The sequence below is a fragment of the Mustela putorius genome, unplaced genomic scaffold (genome assembly GCF_011764305.1).
Source record: "Mustela putorius furo isolate JIRA1106 unplaced genomic scaffold, ASM1176430v1.1 tig00000430_pilon_pilon_pilon, whole genome shotgun sequence".
Classification (NCBI taxonomy): Eukaryota; Metazoa; Chordata; class Mammalia; order Carnivora; family Mustelidae; genus Mustela; species Mustela putorius.
The window spans coordinates 16,629,674-16,656,160 of record NW_025421377.1 but is presented as its reverse complement, the minus strand read 5'-3'; the positions used below and the strand labels follow the sequence as shown (position 1 = coordinate 16,656,160).

The 26,487-nt window shown below is 34.7% G+C and overlaps 1 protein-coding gene across 6 annotated transcripts in view; it reads left to right on the top strand.

The window, feature by feature from the left end:
- EPHA5 (EPH receptor A5) overlaps positions 1 to 26,487 on the top strand; it is a 355,011-nt gene that overhangs the window by 68,959 nt on the left and 259,565 nt on the right. For all 6 annotated transcript variants that reach the window (XM_004764303.3, XM_004764299.3, XM_004764301.3 and 3 more), the window contains exon 3: positions 4,342 to 5,005. In XM_004764303.3, the coding sequence (XP_004764360.1) occupies positions 4,342 to 5,005 (664 nt within the window). The remainder of the gene's footprint in view (positions 1 to 4,341; positions 5,006 to 26,487) is intronic.

The window sequence follows — 26,487 nt, the reverse complement described above, 5'->3', positions numbered from 1 at the left end:
CAGCGGGGGTGGGGGGTGGGGGGGGCTCCATCCCAGGACCCTGAGATCAAACCTGAACCGAAGGCAGAGGCTTTAACCCACAGAGCCACCCAGGTGCCCCGAAAAGATTATTTTAAACGTGGTCAAAATAACACTTAAACTAAGCTATAAATTAAAATTACTAAAATCTATGTTAATGCAATTTAGTTCTATAGGTTAATACACAAAACTGAACTCCATGTAATTGTATGGATTAGTGAACAAAAGAAAATATCTTAAATGCTTCCAGCTTTTTATTGAAGATTAATTTTCCAAAAAACCCCATGAATTTTTAAACTCTAAATTTTAAATTTATAAAATTTAGACAATTTGCACAACAAAGTTTATCTTTGTGTGAACAAACACAAAAGACAAATCATACAATTATTTATTTACCATGTTTGAATTATTGCATATTTTGAATTAGCAGATCTCTGGACTAAAGAGGAATGTGTATATATTTGGTATTAATTCATTCGTATAATATATTGCCCTGTAGTGTCAGACTCTGAGATACAGTAGAGAATAAGGCAACCATGTGTCTACTCCCACATCTATATTTCCGACTCTATGTGTGTGTGATGTGTGTGTACACAGAGAAACAGAGATGGGAGGGAGGGAGGAGAAGAGAAAGGAAGGAAAGAAGGAAGGAAAGAAGGAAGGAATTTGTGAGGAAAGAAGCAAGGAAATAGATAAAGAAAAAAGGTTTACGGCTAGATGATGGCGAGAAAATGTGAATTTCCTTTTGACAGAGTTGGTTAGCAATTGATGGCAGTCAATCAAGGAATCCCACACACAAATACACTATCAAGGACAGAGATGTGCCAACAGGAAGACAGAGGAAGACACAGGCAGATGGAATGCTCAGATGGAAAGAGTTGTCCTCTGTGAGCTTGGGAAAATCTTTCCTTCTGTCTGGTCTTCAATATCCTCATTTCTAATATGAATGATAAAGCCAGACCTTTGAAGACCCCTTCTAATATTTTATATGGGACATTTAATGACTAGAATAGAGTGTTTGAGTTATGGGTGGTTCTGGTTTGGGTAGGAAAAGTTAGTAACCCTAACTTTTGGATGTTTTTCATGATTCACACATGGATATGACAATAAGTCCATTTTGTTTGTCACCGCTCTGATGAATGTGACTGGCTTGCAGTGCCTGGTCAAGCATTGAATTTGAATACAACTTAAGAACTTTCAGTGCCCAGCAGGAAAAGGAGCAAGCCTAAGCATCTGGGGAAGAAATGAAGGGAGCCCAAGCGGACTGTGTAAAACCAGTTCTTTAATCTTAAAGATAAAAGAGTAAGGAGGAAAGGAACAGGGAAAAGCATGGGCTCAGAGGGTGAGCCTTCAGGAGATGCTAGACTTGAAGAAAAGAGAAAACCAACCATATTGCATTCAGTGACCACCATTCCAAAATGCCCAGGCACTTTGCTTATGATAATCAAGGAACAGCAAATACTTTTATTAAGCCATGGGGTCATAGAAAATCCTACAAAATTGAACTAAGAATATTACGTTTTCTATCTGTGCCTTCATTAAACTGCTATCATTTCCTTGACATGACATTTGCAAGAGTGTCTAAGGATATACCTGCCACATTCTTGAGTTCTTGGTGTTACTTTCTTTTCATCCCATTGTTTCTTCTTCGTCAGTATGATCATTAACTGAGGAAGGCAAGATGTCCACTTTGTATTAAAAAGGAAGTAAACTTGGAAGAATTCAGAGTTGTAGTTCAACTAGTCAATCCAAAATAAATGAAATTTTTTGTCCATGTCTTAGCGTATTTGTCTACATGGTAGCAGTTATTCATGGGAAATGTGTATGCATTCCCCAGTTGATTCTCAAAATGGCTTATGGCTATAATTATTTAAATTAAAGTATTTCTGTTCACTCATTAAAAATAGAAAATGTGAGCCTTCATTTATATTTTGGACACTTGAAAAGAAAAATAAATAAAATTTCACCATGATACATTCTAACTTCAAAGAAAATTATAGTTTTTCTTGTCTTAATTGAGAATATTCAGAGAAGTAAGATGCTTACGCACATGCTTTGAAATTATGACCTGAAGCAGTAACTATTAAGCTGTCTTGTCGAGTGCTGCTTGGCTTGCATTTTTAATAATATTTGTGGTACCTTGGACTTTATACAGACAACGACTATGAATTGCTTGCCTTATAATCTCCTTAGAAGATGCTGTTGCTCTGATTCCTTTAACTTCTCCAATTCCTTTCACTTGCTAGCACTGTACTATTGGAATTACGATGCAGAGATAGTTTTTATTTTATAAATGATCTAAGGTCAAGGATTTGAAGTCTGTTTGTGTTTTGTATTGGAAGACTTATAAAATAAAACAGAGATAATGTAGAATTTTTATTTTCCTTTTTTAGAGAAGAGATTTTTTGATGCTGTTTCCATGTTATTAATTCAAAAATATATATTTAACCTAAGTTAATCAGTTGTATGATTTTTGGTTAGGTGAGGTATTATTTTGCATGAAATGTTAATAATGGCATTCAGTAACCATTTATAATAAAAAGATTGGGGGATGAAAGCTGGATCACTTCAGGAAGACGATGTGAATAGTTTAGTGAGAGACCACTGAGAGAAAGATGTTTTGGAAACCTGAAGCTACGTAGAGTTTATGTACATTTTGAGAGAAGACAAAACTGAGATTAAATGAAAGAACTAAGGCTTCACATAACACCATGATGTGAAAGTGGTTAAGATAAAATCTTGATGTCTCTCTCTTGTGAATTTAAGGAACTCAGCAGTTTTCCCTCATTAGCACCTTTTACTTATCTCTGCCTGACGGTAGCTAGAATTTTGAGAGGGACCATCTGAGCTACACAATTTATGTGCATTCCTTGTGACTCCACATTTTTCACATCTGTGTCAGTTGAACAGAATCAAGAAATAATGCTCTACTTAATTTCATGTCTAAAAAGATGAAGTTCTATGAAGTTTATTATAGATAATAAACTCCAATAAACCGCATGCTGGATTTATTGGAAGTCAGTATGATTTCATTGATTCCTGTGTTTTAGGGTCATTTTAAAAGACTTAAAACTGGGACGCCTGGGTGGCTCAGTTGGTTAAGCGGCTGTCTTCGGCTCAGGTCATGATCCCAGCGTCCTGGGATCGAGTCCCACATCGGGCTCCTTGCTTGGCAGGGAGCCTGCTTCTCCCTCTGCCTCTAGCCTGCCACTCTGTCTGCCTGTGCTTGCGCTCTGTATCTCTCTCTCTAACAAATAAATAAAAAATCTTTAAAAAAAAAAAAAAAAAAGACTTAAAACAAAACTATGTATACTTTTGTACACATAGGTTCTTTATTAATCTTTAAATAACTTCTTAAATTATAATAATAATGTCTTTATGGAGAATAAAAATTTGTTTCTATACTTTCAGAAGGTGATTATGGTACATCAGAAGTCTTAAAACTGGAATACTTTATTGGAAAAGAGCTAAGCCTAGCTCTCTCTGACCAAATATTTTGGAAGTTATATAAACCATACTTAATTTTTTTCTGTACCTTGTTTATATTCAGAACTTGTAAGGTCACTCTGTGTGAAATAATGGGTTGGTAAAAATAATTAATGCATTCCCAAAAGCTCAGGACTCAAATGCCAAAGCTATTCATATATAATTTTAATCTCTACTTTATATCTGTCTCTAGGTATATGTTTTATAGATACACTTATGAATAAACATTTAGCAATCCAATTTGCAAAAGAATCCCAAACAGATTGGGTCAGTGAAATAAGCATCTACTATTGCTTTTAAACTAATGAATTTTCTTGCAAGTATTATTACATTGATGTGTTATTTATAACATGCCAGAATTAAGTAAATGTGAATTCACATTTTACATTTTTTCTCCCTTCTTTTTCATATTTACTGCTTTTTTCTGCTGTTGTCTTTTAAAAAATGGACTTCTTTTTTTCTATCACACTTTATCTACTCTGTTAGTATACATACTTAACTTTCTTCCAAATATAGCTAATTTCCTCTCACTGCTCCTTTGTGTTAACCGCACCCACATTCAATTTACTTCTACCTTTTCTCTGAAATACATGCCTTTTTTTTTTTTTTTAACATCAAATTCACTTGTGTTAACTTTTGAGTTAGCGGAGACAAGGAATAATGTTCTATTAATTTACTTAATTTAAAAAGATATTTAAAAAAATTCTCATTGTAGAGCTCCTTCTCCCAATACCATAGATTAAGGCTGCAGAAATTTTTATATATAAAATAGTTTTCTATGTTAGTTTTTGTTAGTTATTCTCTAAATACTATATAACTGTCTTTATATTTATACAGTGGGAAGAGATTGGTGAAGTCGATGAAAATTATGCCCCTATCCACACATACCAAGTATGCAAAGTTATGGAACAGAATCAGAATAACTGGCTTTTGACCAGTTGGATTTCCAACGAAGGTGCTTCCAGAATCTTTATAGAACTCAAGTTTACACTGCGGGACTGCAACAGTCTTCCCGGAGGACTGGGAACCTGTAAGGAAACGTTTAACATGTATTACTTCGAATCGGATGATGAGAACGGGAGGAACATCAAGGAAAACCAGTACATCAAAATTGATACTATTGCGGCCGATGAAAGCTTTACAGAGCTTGATCTTGGTGACCGGGTTATGAAACTGAATACAGAGGTCAGAGATGTAGGACCTCTAACCAAAAAGGGATTTTATCTTGCGTTTCAAGATGTGGGTGCTTGCATTGCTCTGGTGTCTGTGCGTGTGTACTATAAAAAATGCCCTTCGGTGGTAAGACACTTGGCTGTGTTCCCCGACACAATCACTGGAGCTGATTCTTCACAATTGCTTGAAGTGTCGGGCTCCTGTGTCAACCACTCTGTGACAGACGAACCACCCAAAATGCACTGCAGTGCTGAAGGGGAGTGGCTGGTGCCCATCGGGAAATGCATGTGCAAGGCAGGATATGAAGAGAAAAATGGCACCTGTCAAGGTAAGAATTTGCCTGCAGACGTGCAGGAGCTGTCCACTTCAGTTGGATCATGTGTGTCTATTTCCTCCAGTGATTATGGACAGGTGACCTTTTGCTTTGCTAATTTATGGAGATTATTTCTCCTCAAGTTTGATTTCTCTCCGAATTTTAAAATTTCTGGCAACGGTCAAAGATTTAATGTAATATTTTGATGGATATACATAATTAATGTTCAGAGAGTGTCTTACTTGCAGTGCAGTATTTTATATTCATTTAGCTTGCAGGAGTTTTATTTTTGAGAAACTCAAACCAAAGGAATTTTTTCTTTGTATGAAGAAAAAAAAAACTGTCTGCTGCTCTAGTGCTATTTTCTCTCCATAAAGAGAAAATAGTATACCCTTACCTTGCTATATAAAATTCAAATGCAAATGTTAGATGAGACTTGTTTGGTATGCTTTTGACTGCCTTTAAAAAAATTCTTCAGAAATAAGTTCGACCATATAAACTCCGTATGAAAATGCTTGTCAGCTGACAGTACTTAGTTTACTGTGTTGTTTACCTATAATTGCTATTACATGTTTGCTTTTAAAAACTTACATGGCAATATTGAATGCATACTAAGTAGTACCCAAGAAAATAGCTTTGGAGATAGAGCCAATACAAACAAACAAACAAACAAACAAACAAAAAAAACCACGTTATTTCAAAGCAATTTATACTTGGGGATATTTTTTTTTTCTGTTTTAATTTTTGTTTCAAATTGAAACTTGATCATTTGTATTTCCCTTTTCATTTGAAAATACCCTCATTTTGCCCACAGCATAGTGAGTTAAACTTAGATATTTAACAGTGGTTTTTTGGAATAGGTTAATGCTTTATGTCAAAATGAAGAACCACATATGAAGAAGAAAATATTTTTACTTAAAAAAAAATCATTCATCCTTATGAACCTGAGCGTGTTTTCACCATGCTGTGCACATGCTAAATAGGCAAGGGGAGTTACTGTTCACTGAAGACAAAACTAAATGCGGAGAAGTCCGTAATACCACCTGGTAGCGGAGAAGTCTGTAATACCACCTGGTAGCTTCAGGTGCATTTTTTTTTTTTTCTGAATCCGTTATATTATATGAATCAACTTGCTCATGTTCATTCAGGCCTACTATAGATTGATTATAGATTCAGGGAATCAAAACTAGGAAAATGATCAGTAAATAATATTGACTTTACTTAATTATTTCTCCCTAGACATATATTGCACCATCTTTAAAATTATTTTTCAGCATCAGCTTTTATTTTCTATTCTTACAATATCATCTACAATTAAATTTATGGTCGTCTTTTCATTTCGTCTACAACTCTCTATACTTTTGTATATGTATATACACATATATAAAGTTCTATTAAGTCAAAATTATGTTTTGTCAATTATTTTAAACTTTTCAGGGAAGTGAATTATTTTTCATTTCGGACTGGATTTAAAGAAAAATTCTAACATTATCTTAACTTTTCTTCTTGAACAGTGCCTTTTAGTGTAAGGTGAAGATATATGTAATTGTAGAATTAGAAGCAGAAGATTAACTATAATCTGTTGAACACATTTCATTATTTCATCTAAAATATTTACAATATAAATCTTACTATTTCTAAAGTTTTGTTTACCAGCATTATAAAGCAAATGCTCTATTTGATTATTTATGTCATTTAAGAGATTGGTATGTGGTCACTTTAGGTCAAAACAAAATGAAATTTGTCTTTATCCAAATGGACAGAGGGTATGAAAGATCTCTGCATTTATAGAACACAATTTTTGATTGTTGCGGGGATTAAAAGGTTCTGTGCATTCTTATGAGATCATCTTGGGGAAGTAGTGTTCTGACAGAATGTGTCTTAGTCCAGATACTCAGTTGCATACCTTTCTCTTCTCATACTTTTAATAACTGAGGAGTGGAAACCTAACTGAGAGGCAGTGGGGTGTTCCACACAATGCAGTCTATATAAATGGTATCTCCCCACCTCCAAATACAGAAACTTTGCTTTAAATATAATGAATGACTTTATATAATAATATGTTGATTTTTGAGTCATGTGAACATATGCCTTTACAGAAATGCAAATCTTGTTGTTACACACACCACCCTTCTCTGCCCCCACTTCACCCCCACCACAAACTTTAAATACTTCAGTGGTTTCCTTTAAGATAAATTTTTACAATAGCTTAAGATTTTGCTTGATTTTGCTCTAGACACATCTTAAGCTTTGCTTCCTCCTCTTCCTGTGCACTAGTCACGCTGGCTTTCTTTCTCTTTCTCAAAAGCTCACTTTTGTGATTTTGTTTCCTTGCCCTGAAACATTCTTCTACCAATTCATGCCTGATTAACTCATACTAATCCTTCAAATTTATCATCCAACAACTCTTCTTCAGGGAAGCTATCCCTGAGTCTTTAAGATCAGACCTTTCTATTATTTACCTGCAAGATATATAAGTAAATAATAATAGAGAGCCCTTTAGAGTTATGATTTTGCATCTTTTTGTTGATTTATTGTTTGATTAATGACTCTCTTCACCCCCAATCGATCACATGGTCCTTGATGACAGCGGTGGTGAATGTTATCTTAAGGAATGAGCGGGAAATCAAAAGGCAAGAAGTAGAAAAATGAATCAAAAGAGAGAGTAGAATGGGCAAAAGTGTAAAAGAATATTGTGCTTTAATTTCGCAGTAGTCCTTCCTTATCTGAGGGGGTTACGTTACAAGATCCCCAGGGATGCCTGAAATTGCACATACTACCAAACCCTATAAACACTATGCTTTTTCTTATGCGACGGTCTAATGTATAAATGAGGCACAGTAAGAGATCAACAATAAATAATAAAATGTAACTACTCTACACTATAATAAAAGTTATGTGAATGAGGTCTCTCACTCTCTGTCAAAATGTCCTGTATTGTGCTTACCTTTCTTGGGATGATGGGAGACGATAGCATGCCGATAGGTTGAGATGAAGTGAGGGTACTGACATAGGCACGGTGACCTATCATTTGGCTACTGTTAACCTTCTGAGGATATGGCAGGAGGATCTTCTGTTTCTCTTCTGGAGTTGACAGCAGGTAACTGAAACTGCCAGAAACTAAAGCGTAGATAAGGGGAAACTACTGTATTCATGCGTTTTTTAACTTTAAAATCATCTGTAGAAAGTCTCTTTGGTCACAGAATTGACAAACGTGCCTCTTAAACCAGTCACTTCTTAGTCCTAAGATTCTCAGGCCGAATTTTCAAGTTCTTTGTGTTAAATCATACATGGTTGGTGTATGATATATTAACTGTTACGGAGACCGTCTTTGTGATCTAGACTTCAGAACATCACGTCCTGAAATGTTTTTATAATATACTCTTATTATATATTGACATTTAATGACCGTTTCTTTGATAATCAAAATACGTTGGGATTTCATTAAAGGTAGGATTGTATAAAGAAGTTGAAATTTGAGTAAATCCATTGTAATGATTATCACATGTTAATATTTACTTTATTAGGATTTGGCCAGGTAGTTGCTGTCAGATCATGCTCAAGTGACCTGATACACGTTCATCATTGAGTTGACCCAAGGTCTTTTAGAGACTAAACATTCAGGATACAGAAAGCTGGGCTGCTCATTAACATATGGTTTCAACCCAGAAGACAATCAAGAAGTGATTCAGAAGTCCTTATCCATTTAGCAATTCATCATCTATCATCTTTGCTTCATATCCCCTTATTTTACTTCCTTTAAGAGAAATTGACTATCCTGTAATAACCTGGTTTTAATGAAGTAGTGGAATACTCTGGTTTCTGTTACATTGACTTAAATTATAGAATGCATTTATTTTTCTATGGCTTATTTATATGCCCGAATTTTCAATAATAAACTGTTTTAAGTATACAAATTTATTTCTTTGAAATCTTTTTATTTTCAGGAACTAATAATGTATTAAATCCATTTCTACAAATATGTTTTCCTACTTGTTATTTATTATTATTTCTGATGAAATTCATGCTGTTTTTTCCCTTAAGAGTCATATGATTTTTTTTTTTTTCTTTTTGAGTACGAAATTATTAGCAAAAACACATTTTGGAAGTTTTTGCTTTTTATTGAAGTGAATGTGTTTGACAGAAGTAATTGAGTTCGCATGAATCAAATGTTGCCTGCTGAGTTCTCTTGTGATTATGTTGCTGACTTACTCAGATGCAAGGCAAGACCACTAATCTTCATCAGTTGCTAGTGGAATGAAGTAGTAATTTGAAATTACCCCTAGATAATTATAGTTTCACTTATATCAAATGGAGGAAAGAGATTTAGATTGTGGGTCACTGCCAAAACCAGTCAGAGTGAAGAAGGTATATAGTGCATGCTAAAATACAGGGTAAGCGAGGTTACATGCCAACGGCTGTGGAAAAAAGCACTTATTAATTGTCCAACTGGGAGATGATTGCCTAGCAAGGAAAATGTAGCGAAAATACTGAGCTCAAGAAAAACCTTGATTCAGAAATAGTACAGATACTGCAGGGAGTAGTATGTCGATCATTCATACTTCTGGTGCATATTTATGATTGAGACAAAATTGACTGGAAATATAGTGTATTAGGTACTTGTGTAATTATGCATTGGAGAGCCTAGTTATTTTTAATTAGGCACATTACCAAAGAACATCAAAGGGGTTGAACTTTTGGTTCTATTTGGTATGCTCTTTTATGCAACAAAAGGAAACTAATTTTAATTTCAAATTTTAACAAAAGTTAGTAATTATGAAAGTACAGGGTGTCAGTGGTGCATGTGTGTGTGTCTCCTGCTTCGGAGAACCATCACCAAGACAATTAAGTGGTTAAATCACTTCATCCATTTGCAGGTATTATGCATGAAAGTCATAAAATAGATTTTTTTCTTTTAACTCCTCCTTAATGTTTTGGATTAGTTCTGTTACAGTTTTAAAGCATACCTTGCATTCATTTTTGCTTTTGCTTTTTTTTTTTTCCCCCTAAATCAAGGTTTCTTAACACTGGTACTATTAATATATTTTGTTGGGCAATGGGGTGATCATGAAACCTGATTGATTTAACTTGGATATCGTGGGGAATATGCTACTTTTGAGAGGCATCATACTTTAGTGGTTTGAGCACAAATCTATATTCTGGCCAGAATGCCTGGATTCCAATCCTGCCTCTTGACATTTATCAGCTCTATATCCCTGTGTTAATTATTGAATTATTGAATCTCCCAATACCTTTCTTTCTCCATCTCTAACTAAGTCATAGCAATGCCATGAGACGAAATATGGAAATTGCTTACTGCCTAACGCACTGTATTTATTCAATGAACATTAGCTACTCCTTATATCGCTCTTTAAAATAAAATGTATTTACAGGAGTATGTGTCTATTATAAAATACAGGGTGGTTTTGGGTTAAAAAATCCTCTTTTTTTTCAGATAGATATCATCTTCTTGAGCTGTATCATTTATCAAAGGATAATCCTACATTTGTATTTATGGGGTAATCAAAACTAAGCAAATATACTAGAACTGCCTTTATAAAGAAGATTTGCTCTCCCAGGAGGTATTATCACTCCTTCTTTAAGGTCTGATTATACTGGGCACTGTATCCACGTATATAATTCCTGTATCCCAGAAATGCAGACACATAGGTATACAAACATACATATAGATCTACACTAACAAATTATGAGAGCTGCTTATAGCAGTACGAGTGTGCCAGTTTAGATAGGACAGGAAGAAAATATTTCTCTGAAAAGGTGATGTTTAACATAGATATAGAAGGGGAAAAAAGCCATGTTAAGCGATTAAGGAACAGCTTTTAACACAGAGGAAGCTTTCAGTGCAGAGATCTATTATATTATATTAATCAATTTTGTGTATATCTCTTTACTTTCTAAAATTCTATTTTAAAACGTATTTGCATAGTAAAATTAGGGTAATAAAAGAGCTTCAATTCCTGAAATTACCTGCCAAGTCTATACATACACATATTACTCTATCTTAAGGATACAGAATTCCTAATAATATCTGTGTTCAAACACAGGCATATCAAACATAAAACCATTATTTTGGAGTAGTATTATGGGTGGCTTCTTGTAAGTTATTACACTCATTGAAAGATGAAAGGTTTTTCTTTTTTAAAAATTTAGTGTTTCTTTGGGGGTGCCTGTGTGGCTCAGTGGGTAAAGCTTCTGCCTTCAGCTCAGGTCATGATCTCAGGGTCATGGGATGGAGCCCCGCAATGGGCTCTCTGCTCAGCGGGGAGCCTGCTTCCTCCTCTCTCTCTGCCTGCCTCTCTGCCTACATGTGATCTCTGTCTGTCAAATAAATAAATAAAATCTTAAAAAAAAAATTTAGTGTTTCTTCGATCCAACAGTGACCGAATCTTCACATAGGTGTCCACAGTCACACCTTTATGAAATGGAAGACTGAGATTCGAACTGAGGCCTGCATCATCTTTTTTTGTTTGTTTTTTAAGATTTTATTTATCTATTTGACAGACAAAGATCACAAGTAGGTAGAGAGGCAGGCGGAGAGAGAGGAGGAAGCAAGCTCTCCGCCAAGCAGAGCCCAATGTGGGGCTCGATCCCAGGACCCCGGGACCATGACCTGAGCTGAAGACAGAGGCTTTAACCCACTGAGCCACCCAGGCGCCCCGAGGCCTGAATCATCTTAAAACCTTAATTTACTACACACAAAAACAGGTGATTTTACAGTTCACTTTTAAGATTTTAGTTTACTTAAGGATTTTATGAAAGGGTTGGCCACTTCGTTTCTTAACAATTGCAGTCATTTTTTTTTTTTTTTTTTTTTTTTACTTTTTACTCTTGAAAGTCTGAGAGCAGACACAGAGATGTTTGCTGAATTACATTCTGTGAGTTTTAAACATCAAATTTCTCTGTACACACAACTTTTCTTATGAAAGCCATACTGATTTGTGTTATCAGACTTCCTTCTTTTATGAGTGAGAAAATAGGAGTGCAAATCAAGATTCAAACTTTGTCCAGTGAAGCAAAATATTTATCCTAATCACTTGGGGTATTTGTCAAGGTATTTCACTATTTATGTCATTTTAGAATGATTACACATTGATTATATCTTTATCTCCTCCTCCAGATGTTCCTTAATATTGTTTTTGATGTAGATTATAGTTCTATAACTTTTGACAGTATTAAATCTAATGATAACATTTTCTTTTTTTTTTTTTTAAACTTCTTCTAATTACATCATCTTAGGAATCCCATACTTACTGTTTTTTTCTACTGTTATAATAAATAGGCAATATTGGAAAATTAGGGGAAAAATCTAACCACAAAAAAGTAGAGAAAAAAGTACAAATGGTACCCATGTCCTAATCACTCCAGTTTATGAATTACCTATTCATTTTGGGGTTGCTTCTCTTTTTTCATTGACTTGGAGGAGTTCCTCACATGACTTAGCATTTCCTCTCAGGAAGTTTTATTGGGACCAAGTTTTATCTAAGTCTGCTATTCTCAACGACTGTAGTGCAATGCAATAATATAAATCATAGACTTGTGGGGCGCTGCAACAGTAGATTCTGATCCATTGTGGGGTACTGGCCTGGATGTCACCTTTTTTATTTTATTTTTTCTTTCTTTTTTTTTTTTTTTTTTTTGTTTTTGTTTTTGTTTTTTTAAACCCCCTGGGTTATGGTAATGTGCAGCCAGGATTGAGAAAGATTGTGATATTTAGCATTAATATGGTTTTGGGTGGCTGATGTAGATTTACACACCAAAAGTTTACCCGGGGAAGGCCACAGATTTCTATTCTTGATAATTAATTTCTTCTCCCCATCAAGAGGTCGTGCGCACAGAAGCCTCTTCAGAGGTCCTTGTGCACATGCACAGTGTTTTACCCCTGTGATCTTTTGAGAGTGTCCAGCTAGCGCTTCAAGATTTCAGGCTTCCTGAAGGGGTCCCCGCTTAACAAAAGGCTGTGGCTCTTTTTCTTGGACCCTGGAGTATTAAAATCCAAGTCTCTGGGTTTTGCACACCCCACCTCAGGCCACCTGGCCTGCAGAGCAGCAGGATCCGCTTGAGCTCAGCAAATCATGCTTTAGCTCCCTTTTGTTTGCATGCCTTGTGGTCTGCTTGTCCCAGACTTTGAAAAACATATAATACTTTTTTGTATCACTCCCCTACTTTAAAACAAAACATTCAAAAATTTACCCCAGTCTTTGTTCCGTTTAATTAGGCATTTCTAGGTATTTGTAGCTCGATCATTTTTCAGGTTTTCCTTTCCCTTTTCACAGTTTAGACTGCGGGTTAGAATTGAATATTTAACTTTAGATTCTTCATTCTAATACTGTACTTTGTACAGTATATAAACATGTTTAATTAGAATAATTGATTTGTAGTTTGTAATCACATACGACATCAATGATCCCAAATTAAAAGGACGATTTCTTTTTAGGACCGTATTTCTATTACAATTAATATGTTAAATGTTTTGTGCTCTAGCTGTATAAATTTATTTAGTGCACCTTCTTATGAATCTGCCTTGAAAAATCTACTTCACCATTTTTAAGGGTTTTGCATAGAACACTAACTCTCTAGGTAATTAAGAGGAAGCTTACCCTGTTGCTATCAATCTATCTAATTGATGTATTCATGTATATCTAGTTTCTGCTCCTTACAGGGGAAAACACAAGGAGGCTGTTTACCCAAACTGTATAATGTATTGCCTTTCAGTTTCACTTATACATTAGTCTAGAAGGCCATGGCAATTATTATAAAGCAGGAAGGCATGGAGCAACTAGCCCTGGCATAGTTTTTTCTACAAAGTGTATCATCCACTAATTGTAATGGTAAAAATCTGAATTCTAAGCTATCCATGATATCATGACTGGTTTTTATTACATGAAAAATTCTTTTGTATCCTTTATCATTTCTGGTTATGGATATGGGTCACATCTTGCCTTCTAGTATTTTATTCTCTTTGGTGTTTAAATGTTTTGTCTGCGTTTAAGGCTGGCCAGTAGGAATTGCTGTGTAAGAACAGAAGTGATCTGTTGATATGTTTTGATCTTTTCTGAGCTTGAAGATACCCTGCTCATTTGAGTGCTGTTAAGGTATAGTTTAAAAAAGAAAAGGAAAAAAAGGAAGGAAGAGCCACAGTTTGGGGGAAGCAACAATTAGAGCAAATGATAATTTGACTGATGGATAACTCCATCTCTTTGATGGAATTGTTAGCAGGAATCAGACTTGGAGAATGAATGCTTCCAAAGTTCCCGCTGTGTGATTGTGAAGGAGAATAACACACTACTCCATATGCATAAGGGCTTTGCCTCTGATGAATTCAAAGCACTTTGAAAGGATTCCATTAGGACATTTCCTAAATTATGGGTGGGACTATCAGAATTTTTTTTTTTTTCATTTTATGGATTGGAAAGTGATGTGATGTGATCACACCAAGGGTTTCCAGTGTTCTCCTAGTGCCTCCCTTCCCAAAACTCTACTTCTAGTTTTACACCATACATTAAAAAGCAACGTTAATTTCTTTCTCCTATGAAGGTTTTCTGTTATTCACTTACTCCCAGTATCTTTCAATGCTAAAAGCTTCTTTTTTTAGAACCAGACTGACCTGTATTATTTATTTATTTAAAATTCGCTTTAGAAGGTTTTGTGTGTCATCTGTTGTTGCTCTCTTGGTTCAAGCATGATTTAATATGTCAACCCTGGTTTGCTTAACTGTGCTTGATTGTCTTCCATACTTTACATAGAACTAGGCGGTCTCCTTTCAAGCATGTTGCTGCCCAGATAAATGAAATGTCACAACAGTGAGTCCTCCTCGCTTTGTGACAGCAGCAGCTTTCTTTGACACAGCCAGCGGTTGCAAAGAGGGGGTGGTGGAGGAATTTAGAAAGTAATCATAGGGCCAACTTAGGTCAGTTCCTGTTCAGACCCACATAGACAGGAGTAATAATAGATAATGCCCTTAAACTTGGGGGGAACTTCACTCCTCAGGTGAAAATGAAGTTAAAACCAAAATAGGAAAATTTTCCCACAACAGACACAAGGAAAACATCTATTAGCAGTTTTTCAAAATAATACTCAGGGAGAGCACTTTGTTTTTAGAGGTTCATTTCTCTCCTGCTTTGTTGTCCGGCCAGAGATGTTACTATTCTCGGTATATATTTGAAACTAATCCACAGGAAAAAAAATTTTTTTTCTTCACCATCTCCTACAATAAAAGTATGTTTATGATTTCAAAACCCAGATTAGATTTTAAAGATTGGAGGCTCATGAAGCTTAGTATCTGGCAAAAAGAAAATCCTCAAGACATGCTGTTTAGCTTTAAAAGTAAAAAGCAATTTCAATGAGAGATAACCTTAGACAAAGTTCTGGAGTTTGCTTTTGTTTTTGTCATTTGTTCTAACATGTATTGGTGTTGCTACCACTGCCCAGGGATGGTGACCTACCCTCCTAGGACATATGGACTATTGAGAAGTGAGGGTTCGGTCTGCAACGGGTCCACAACTCAGGTCAGGGCCTTAAAGACTGAGGAGATTTTTGAGTGTGTTTGTATGAGTAAGTGTGAAAATTTTTATCTCACTTTAAGGCAGAAATAAACTGGACCGACTGGGCATGTTGAAAGTAATTAAATAAATATTAGAGGATGCGGAGTCCATGAATAACAAACTCTGTACAGGGACTGAAGAAAGAAGAAAGTTGCCTTTTAGGAAGCACACAGTTAGACAAATATCTGAGTTTTGGAAGAAATCTGATGAAGGTGAAAGTTTTAATCAAGGGGATCCTGTGTCTTCCACGAAAAGAGTGGTCTGAGTATTTCCATGATCAGATCTCAGGAGAACTTGTTATTATCATCTGAAGTTAGAAGAGAATGGAATTAAAGTTGAGGAGAAAAGGAACTTGTTCCTCGAAAATACAAAAGTGGGACAAAGGGAATACTTTGACTTTCAAGTGAGTGTCAAAGCTAGAACTAGAAATAATAGGGATCCCCAAAAATAAGATCTAAGATTCTGAACAGCAGAATTATTAGGATACCTTCAATGGAATGGTAAAGCATGAGGAAATGTCGGTATCATTGCAAAGACGTACTATATGCCAGTACGGTTCAATATCTTACTCACTTTCTTCTAAGCTGACAACATACTGTGAGCAATAGTTTCTAGAGCAACTGAAACTCAGGTTAATTTTCTTTTCTTCCTTCCTTCCTTCCTTCCTTCCTTCTTCCTTCCTTCCTTTTTTTTTTTTTTTTTTTTTTTTTTTTTTTAAGATTTTATTTATTTACGGGCGCCTGGGTGGCTCAGTGGGTTAAGCCGCTGCCTTCGGCTCAGGTCATGATCTCAGGGTCCTGGGATCGAGTCCCGCATCGGGCTCTCTGCTCAGCGGGGAGCCTGCTTCCCTCTCTCTCTCTCTCTGCCTGCCTCTCTGCCTACTTGTGGTCTCTCTCTGTCAAATAAATAAAAATAAAAAAAAAAAGATTTTATTTATTTATTTGAGAGAGAGAGTAAGATGGAGAGAGACAGTAGGAGCAGGAGAGGCAGAGTGAAAGGAATCAGACTCCCCACTGAGCAGGAAGCCAGATGCCAGGCTCCATCCCATGACTTGGGGATCATGATCTAAGCTAAAGGCAGGCACTTAACCTACTGAGCCACCCAGGTGCCCCGATTTTCTTAAGATCACTCAAACTAAAACTAGAAAGTGGCAAACTGACATTTCAACGCAGGTGTGCCTGTTTCAAAATCTGTACCTTTCCACTATATTGTGTGTTATCCATGACAAATAATTAAGTTCCACTTACTTGTGTCACCTTGATTCAGATCACCTATGTGCTTAGTCTGTGTCAGCTGCCCTATATTGCACACAGAAACAGTGACGCCCCAGAGAGACCTAGGGGCCACCATCATCATCTGGAAGAAATTCTTGTTCCTTAATCAGACCTCAAAACTGAAGAAGTAGAAAGGCCATTTGAGGTGGATAGAATGGAGGAGTCACATAGGGTCAGGAGAATGGAAGACACAGAAGGCAAGACCAAGTAAGCAAAGCATGAGTGCGAAGACCATGTTGGGATTCTGAGGGACGTGCCCTGAACAGTAGAAGCCCGTAATTGGGCTACACAAGTGCACAAGTACACAACTGGGAATTGAACCAGAAGGTACCATGTTTTCTATGCAGACGTTCATGTGGGAGGAGAAATACCAACTTTTGAAATAAACCCCATGTACATGTTGTGTTTGAAAGAAAGCGTGGATCAATGAGTTAAGATCTCTCAATCCATTTCTGACTTTTTTGCTTTGTGCATTCTTGTGTACATAAACTTCTTTGCCTTGCTTGTCTTCTCCTATAAATAGTATAGAGGCTTTTAAAAACATGTTTTAGCGTTGGCGTACTGAAGTGTCATTTTACTCAAGTTTTGTTTTGTTGGTTTTGCTTTGTTTGGGTATGTGGTACGGAAGAAAAAAGGCTGGACTATGTAATGTGAGTGCGGAGACTTCTCAAGATTCAGGCTTGGAAACCCCCTTGAGAACACCGTCTGGGCCTCCTGGACCCGGTTGGATCTTCAGATTCTCATCTCCACAGTAAAGAAACTAAATGATTCTTCATCTCCTACCCATCCTGATCTCCTACTGTGAGCAGGTGTGATGTTTCTGCCTGGAAGAGACTTCCATTTTGAAGTGTTTTCACATCCTTCTTGATTCAGAGAAGTTGGAAAGGGACAGGATCCAAAACAAAACAAAAGAAATTTAAAGCAAAAGAAGGAGCGAACAGACCTCCATAAACAAAACCGTACAATTAAAATAATCTTCATTTTTCTTTTGACTGATCTAAATTAAACAATCAGCCTGATTATAATGGCAAACATCTTTACGCTCTAATGGATAAAACAGAACTGTTACAGGGGGAGAAAAGTGAGGGGCGCACCTGCGTGGCTCAGTCATTAAGCGTCTGCCTTTGATTTCACTCAGGTCAGGATCCCAGGGTCCTGGGCTCGAGCCCCGCATCAGTCTCCCTCCTCTGCGGGAAGCCTGTTTCTCCCTCCCCTCTCCCCCTGCTTGTATTCCCTCTCTTGCTGTCTCTCTGTCAAATACATTTTTAAAAATCTTTAAAAATAAGTTCATATCCATGTATTATTAGACCCAGCTACATGCCAAGTATATGGAAAACAATTCAGTTCTGACAGTAACCCTGCCAGATATATAGAGTTTCTATTTTATATTTGAGGAAATTGAGGCTGAACTAGATTAAATATGACTTCTAAGAATCCCACGTTAGTAGTTAGCTTCAAATACAATTTTGTTTGGCTTCAGTGTATATTAACTTTGAGAAAAAAAAAAAAAAACATACTGGCTGTCCTAAGTCACCAGAAGTGGCCACATTTTATTTTTTAATTAAGATGGAGAGGAAGCCCAATTATTAGAGTTATGTAGGGAACAAATGACAAATGTAGAGAAGATTGTAGCCCTGATGTGGAGAAAAATAATAACTGAGACTTTTATTTTAAATAACAATTGTTATTTGATCTAAAATTGTTTACATTCAAATAATTCCTATAATTATTCCTATAATAATTCCTATAATTATTAGGAAAATACATAAATAGAACTAATTCTACTTAGATATATACTTTTAGTAATACTTAAAGAATCATAACCAGAATGAAGATTGTATGATTATCACATAACTTGGATGTGATTTACTTTTGGTGGGAAAAATTATATTAAATCAGGTACAGTTATAAAAAACTGCTAATGTCTGACCACTTTGAAAGTACAAAGAAGTAGTTTCCTATGATCTAAAATAATATTAGTATATTAATAATATTCCCTCATTGTTTACATCATGAAAGTAATCTAGGAATTGAAGAAATAGGACTGGAAACAAATCCCCTAGACTGGAACCCCTCCATCTTTCTCTCTTACACCTTCTCTCCCTTTTTCTCTTCTTTCCTCTTTTCTGTCTTTGTTTTTGGAAAACACTAGTTTCATCTTCCAAAGATTATAACTTTCAGATTTGCCAGTATATCTCAAGTAAAATAAAAATGCTTGAGGTCTTTTCTTTTTTTTTAGTTTTAGAATTACAAATATTTTTTCATGATAAGGTCTAAAAAGGAAGAGAAATGTGTCCCTGGTTGCTATAGAAAAATACATGTTCTTTTTCTCTATTTTGTCCAAACACTTTCTAATTCATAACATAGTTTTTAAGTGCTTTTTAGAACTTTTAGATTTATAACAACTAATATAACAAAATGGTCCATATTTTCTGAATGGAAAGGACAGACACAAACCAAATGTAACTGCTTTCCACTAAACCTCACATTTCTCTATTTTTTTTTCCCCCAATGAAGTCTGACTTGCTTTGGTCTCAGAGACGAAAAGATTTGTCTTTTTATTTGTATTCTGTTGTTTTAGCGTCTTTACTGCTAAAGGGAATATATCCTATTTAAACGCAGGGAAGTACTGAGTATTTTAGCTCTTACGGTTAATTAAAACACACCTGACACATATTTTTACTCATGAAGGTGGTATTTGACCTTGAAAAACTCTGAAGGCCAACTCCCAGATAAGATTCAAAACCAGGTTGTTGTTGTTATTTTTTTTTCTCTCTTTTCTTTTCTCCAGTTCTTAATTATTCTTGTCTAGAGTCACTTTGGTCTTTTACTGTTTTGATTACTTCTACTTATATCCTCTCTTAATTTGTTTCTTTCCTTCCTTTATTATAAATTTCTGTTATATGTTAATCCCTTCAATTAAATGTCTACTTTTTGAGAAACACTTAATTCCCAAGAGAAAATTATTTTTGAGATTGTTATTTCTTTTAAGACTCTTTCTTTCAAAAGGGGACACTTGGTTCTGTTTATTTAGAACCAACAGACATAGAAGGATGCTGTTAGGATTATATAAAGACCTAGTTTGATTCATAAATACTCGTTAAATGCTTTAATTATACTATTTAAGCTATTGTTTGTGTATTTTTAAGTTTAAAAATAATATTTCAAATCCTTATTTCTAAAAAAGTCTTGAATTTGTACAATGAATTCATTTGTACAATGAATTCGTTTTGTTCTATCATTAGAGATAAGGATTCAAAGGTATTGATGATAATATTAATATTAATAATAATTATTATGACAACATGCCTAATATTTCTGTATCTAGTTCTCTGTACCACACTCTTCTAAGCACTGCATATTTATTATATAATTTGGCCTTCACAGAAACACACACAAAATGCTATGAATCAAGTATAGTTTTTAAGTTTTACAGAGACTTTGTGTAACAGGAGCACGGTCAGTAGTTGTGAAGTCACATAAAAGCCTAGGCTATTTGTTTGAGAATCTTTTCTTACCTACAGTATCTACTGACAATGGAGAGACCAACACACGCTTTTATAAGCATTTCTTTTGTCCTCTCTACAAGATTTTCCTCAATTTTCCCATAAAGAGATAGCCAGTGAAAAAAGAAAAAAGACACTGAATGTGTAATTATATGAGTGATAAATAATTATGTCAGTAGACTTCATAACAATATTCTCATAGGATGTTCTTTTGATTAAAAATCTCTAGAATACTTGGGCTCTTGATACTTTTTTCGTATAAAGAGAGTAATTCAAATTTAGGGATTTATATATTTACACATATATAAACTCTGTAAAAATAAACACAATTGCCTACAAACTAAGATAGCAGTATTTTTATTTGGAAGTGTATAATTAAAAGTAGTAGATAGAAACCCTTTCCTACTAGACACTGTTTCTGCTCACACTCAGCTCCTCCTGTTTCCTCTGCTACTTTTAAACATGCAACAGAGAAAAGGCTCATGTGTGTAGGTGTACTTTGTCACATTTGAGCATTTTTTGGAGCAGACATGGGAGCTATGTCATGTTATGCAAAAATCTAAAAATATCTTTATCATCAAGCTTTTATAGGAGACTTTTTTAGAAATAAGGATTTGAAATATTATTTTTAAACTTAAAAATACACAAACAATAGCTTAAATAGTATAATTAAAGCATTAAAGGTTGGCATTTTTAATTGAAGATAATTTACCTCTTCTTAGGCATCACTATGTCCCTCCAATAGTGATTTCGTCACAAAAGGGAAACGCATTATATTTTGAATAAATTGATAGGTGTTTATGCTGGAAGAAAATAGTCCCTTCAGCTTCTAGATAGACCTTGTCCATTTAATTCATTTTACTATTTTAAGAGAAAGAGGAAAATTCTTAGTTCCGTGAGTAGAAAGATTGGATATAAACTATAGGGATTTACTGTGTACAGTTGGAGTGATCATATATTGATTTTCCCCAAATTAATATGTATTGTTAATATGTTATATAATTTATTTATAAATACTATATATTTATGTATATTTAACATATTTTATTTATACTTGGCATATATTATATACATTGCAAATACATGATATTTCTATTTCATTTTTCATTATTTTCATAATTTCATCATTTTATGTAAAAAACAAGAAGTATATTTTTCTCATTTAACAAATAAAATTTTACAGTCTGAAGGGTGATAACCACGAGCCATAGGGAAAAGTGCTGGACCACATTCAAATTAGCCTTATTGTTCTATAATATCTTACTGGAGTACAAGGTTAATTAGTACCATAGGCAATATGCATTATTCATCACTGCAATCAGGCTTTTATTCTGCTGGGTTTTTATCGACTGCAAATTGTTGTTCTTCTCATAACAAAACCTTGATAAACTATTGTCATATTTAATTTTACTGAAATATATTGGTGATACATACATTAGTTCTTATACTATAAATATTCTGAAGATGCCATGCTATCCTGTCTAGAAAAGAAGACAGTAAGATTAAAAACTAATGTCTTCTACTGTTAGAGGACATAAACTTTCAAGACAATGAATGTAAATTATTGTTCCTTATAGTAGATTTTTTTAACTTTTAGTTCATTTTCTCTGTATTCTATAGAAAAAGCTTTAATAATATTATGGTGGCACTAATTTCTCATTAGATATTTATTTTAACATACATTTCCTTATATATTTATAAAATTATTAATTTTCTCTCTCAATAAAATATAAACTACCTGATACCAAAGCATGTGGAACAAATATCAACCTATACCTTAAACATATTTTTAAGTGAATTCAATAACCATGTGTGTACAATTGCAAGTAAGAATATATGTCTGTTGACCAAGTGTTACATGACTTATATTATAAAATTAAGACCAGGGAATGAACATCCTGTCTCAATTCTTGTTTCTGTATGTCCCCTTCTCTGACATAAAGGAGAGAAACATAGAAGAAAGGAAGAAAAAAAATAACCACAGAGGACAACATAGAAATGATTATCTATTATGTAATCCAAAGTTGTAGAATCAAAACATGGTCATATAGCATGAATCCCAATTCTCATTTTTCTTAGTTCTACACCACTGCAACCTGAATTTTCAGTAGATATAGGTAAATTAATAAATTTTTCCTTTTCTTGTATTTCTTAGAGGTCAGATCATTAAGATAAACCACAAATAGCACAGATGCAAGTCATTTCCAAGAGATATTGAAATGCAGTTTTAACTTTTTCTCTTTTATCAGGGACTATACAAGTTACTTTCATAGATAGCTTTGTAACCTTCACTTATCTAGAGATCAGTTATCAAAAAATTTGGGACTGCAGCAAGACACTTCAGTTTATTGCTTTTTTGATAATTTGTCCATAAATAAATTCTTTTTTCTCCTAGGTATGATTAGGGGAAAGTTTTGAGATTCTTTTCTTTTGTTTCGCAATCACAAGTCACTTCTGATATTTAAGCAACAGTGATTTAGTCTTTGACTTCCAAAGAAGAGAATATTATTTATCTAATGTATAGCTTTCCACCTAATTTAGTTAAATCTAAAAGTTAAAATGTAAAGTTGTACAAGGTATAGTTAAAAATACCTACTCCACTGGTGTTCATGAGAATAGAACTGTAATCTGAAAAATGAGCCTTAAATTGTTCGCCTTGTGGAAACTTCTACACTAAGTTAACATGTTACCACAACTGAACCAGGAAGAAATAGAAAGCCTGAATAGACTCATAACCAGTAAGGAGATTGAAACAGTCATTAAAAATCTCCAAACAAACAAAAGCCCAGGGCCAAACATTTAAAGAAGAACTAATTCCTCTTCTCCTGAAACTGTTCCAAAAAATAGAAATGGAAGGAAAGCTTCCAAACTCATTTTATGAGGCCAGCATCACCTTGATCCCAAAACCAGACAAGGATCCCACCAAAAAAGAGAGCTATAGACCAATATCCTTGATGAACACAGAGGCAAAAATTCTCACCAAAATACTAGCCAATAGGATTCAACAGTACATTAAAAGGATTATTCACCACGACCAAGTGGGATTTATTCCAAGGCTGCAAGGTTGGTTCAACATCCGCAAATCAATCAATGTGATACAACACATCAATAAAAGAAAGAACAAGAACCATATGATACTCTCAATAGATGCTGAAAAAGCATTTGACAAAGTACAGCATCCCTTCCTGATCAAAACTCTTCAAAGTGTAGGGATAGAGGCACATACCTCAATATTATCAAAGCTATCTATGAAAAACCCACCGCAAATATCATTCTCAATGGAGAAAAACTGAAAGCTTTTCCGCTAAGGTCAGGAACACAGCAGGGATGTCCATTATCACCACTGCTATTCAACATAGTACTAGAGGTCCTAGCCTCAGCAATCAGACAACAAAAGGAAATTAAAGGCATCCAAATCGGCAAAGAAGAAGTCAAACTATCACTCTTCGCAGATGATATGATACTATATGTGGAAAACCCAAAAGACCCCACTCCAAATCTGCTAGAACTTGTACAGGAATTCAGTAAAGTGTCAGGATATAAAATCAATGCACAGAAATCAGTTGCATTTCTCTACACCAACAACAGGACAGAAGAAAGAGAAATTAAGGAGTCAATCCCATTTACAATTGCACCCAAAACCATAAGATACCTAGGAATAAACCTAACCAAAGAGGCACAGAATCTATACTCAGAAAACTATAAAGTACTCATGAAAGAAATTGAGGAAGACACAAAGAAATGGAAAAATGTTCCATGCTCCTGGATTGGAAGAATAAATATTGTGAAAATGTCTATGCTACCTAAAGCAATCTACACATTTAATGCAATTCCTATCATTGAAGGCATTCTTAACTCCAAATCTGATACTGGATTTTAGCATACTGCAGTTAAGACAAACATGAATTTAAAATATCCCTGTGGCTGACATATTTTAAAACTCATTCCCTTTACTCGACATGATCTATACCAATCCATGGAAAGAAAGATACCAGTTTAAGTTTCAAAGAGCCCAGATTGATACAGATATTTAATGATGTTTCAAAAACTCTGGTTTTTGACCAGAGTTCAAAACTGCTGGTCAGATCATGTCACTTGCTATTTTCTGTGGTCGAGTCATGTTACTTGCTAAAGCCTCCATGGAGTCCTTGAAAGACAGGTTGGTTTGGTGGAGTGCTTTTCAGAATGGGTTTCCTAGACATAGTCCTCTAGGCCTTAAAGATCATTTATTAGCATGTTTATGCTTTGAATTTTAATTTCCATAAATATCTTAGACATGTGCCTTAGTGCTTTTGGTCTGCAGTAAGAAAATACCAAAGACTGGGTGGTTTATAAACAAAAAATATTTATTTCTCACAGTTCTGGAAGCTGGGGATTCCAGGATGACCACGCTGGTCAATAGAGTGTCTGATGAAACCCCTTTTCTGGGTACAGATTGCGGATTTCTCTCTGTGTTCTCACGTGATGGAAAGGACTCCCTCTGGAGTCTCTTTTATAAGGCATCAGTCCTGTTCATGACTCAACCCTCGTGATTTTAAGACCTTTCAAAGACATTTCTTACGAATTTCATCATCTTTGGAGGTTAAGATTTCAACATGCACATTGGAGGGCAAGGGTGCAAGCATTCATACCATAACAAAAAGTAACGTAAGTGTTTTCTAAATCTGGGAACTGGCAGAATATGCATTTTTTTAGATCTACTCATGCACTATTTCAAAGTGACTCCTTATTCAGATTCAATTTATTTAAATATTAATGATTTAGAGTAAAGGTAAAAAATTGGAATCAGAATGACACATGACCAACTAAATTTCAAATGAAAATAGTGTTCATTGTATGAAAAAAATGTTTTACAGCCTTTAAAAATTCTAAATAATTGAATCATCACTTTGAGTTAAACTGAAAAGTTCCCCATGTAATGGCAGGCAGCATTATTTGAACACAGCATTTCAGTTTCAGCTAAATAGCATGATGTTTCACATTGACTAGTATTGTTGATTTGAATTTTACTGGTTCTGTAGTTTTGTTTGTATTAACTTTATAAAATTACTTGGCTTTATAGTTTGTAGCAACTGTTAACTAGTAAGTTTCTTTTTAGCTTTCTATTTATATAAACAGTCTCTGACTTAATAGTGATTCAACCAGCTATGATGTTTTTGACTTTACAGTGGTGTGTAAGCAATTCACATTTAGTAGAAATCATACTCTTAATTTTGAATTTTGATCTTTTCTGGAGGTAGTGTTATATGATGTGATACTGCCTCATGATACTGGGCAGGCACAGTTCACCATAGCTCCACTCAGCCACACCAACTTGAGGGAGAAGAACCAATACATTTATAACCATTTTGTACCCATGTAACCTGTTTTTCATCTTCAGTACAATATGCAATAAAAACCATGAGACATTCAATACTTTATTATAAAATGGGCTTTGGATAGATGATTTTGCCCAGCTGTAGGCAAGTCTAAGTGTTCTGAGTACACGTAGGCTAGGCTAAGCTATGATATTCAGTAGGTTAAGTGTGTTAAATGCATTTTCAGCTTATATGGGTTTATTGGGATGTAAACTTATTGTAAGTTGAAGAATATTTGCAAATATTAAGAAAGATAATAGAATTTTTTTCAAAAAATAAGTACTGAGAGAATTTTCTTCTTTTAAAAATTAAACATTACTCAAGTTTTAGAATTCTCTCTTTTTGAAAATGAAATTAGGTTATTATCAGGCTTAGTACTTTTTGCACATTTATCATTAATTATATACTCTTTAGAATGTTTCCTAAAAGATTAATAGAGAGAATTCAGTTTTTAAATTATAGAAACAATCTTATAATTTTGTTGCACAATCAATATTGCATTCCTCTAAGTTACTTGTTCTTTAAATGAGAGTCACTAAAGAATTACTGTTAACACTTCGGTGTGTGTCTGCATTGGTAAGCTAACTCAAGGCAAACTAATTCCTATTGTTGGTTTGAAATTATTCTGCTCAGAAAAAGCAAAATCTTATCCTTTCAGTTTTAGTTGATATATAGTTGGTTAGAAATCAACTCTTAAAAAGCTGGCAATGATCAGGTTTGAAAAACCTGACCTTGAAAAAATGGAAATGATCACACGGAATGGAACGTTTCAGTACAGTTATGCATGACCCAATAGAG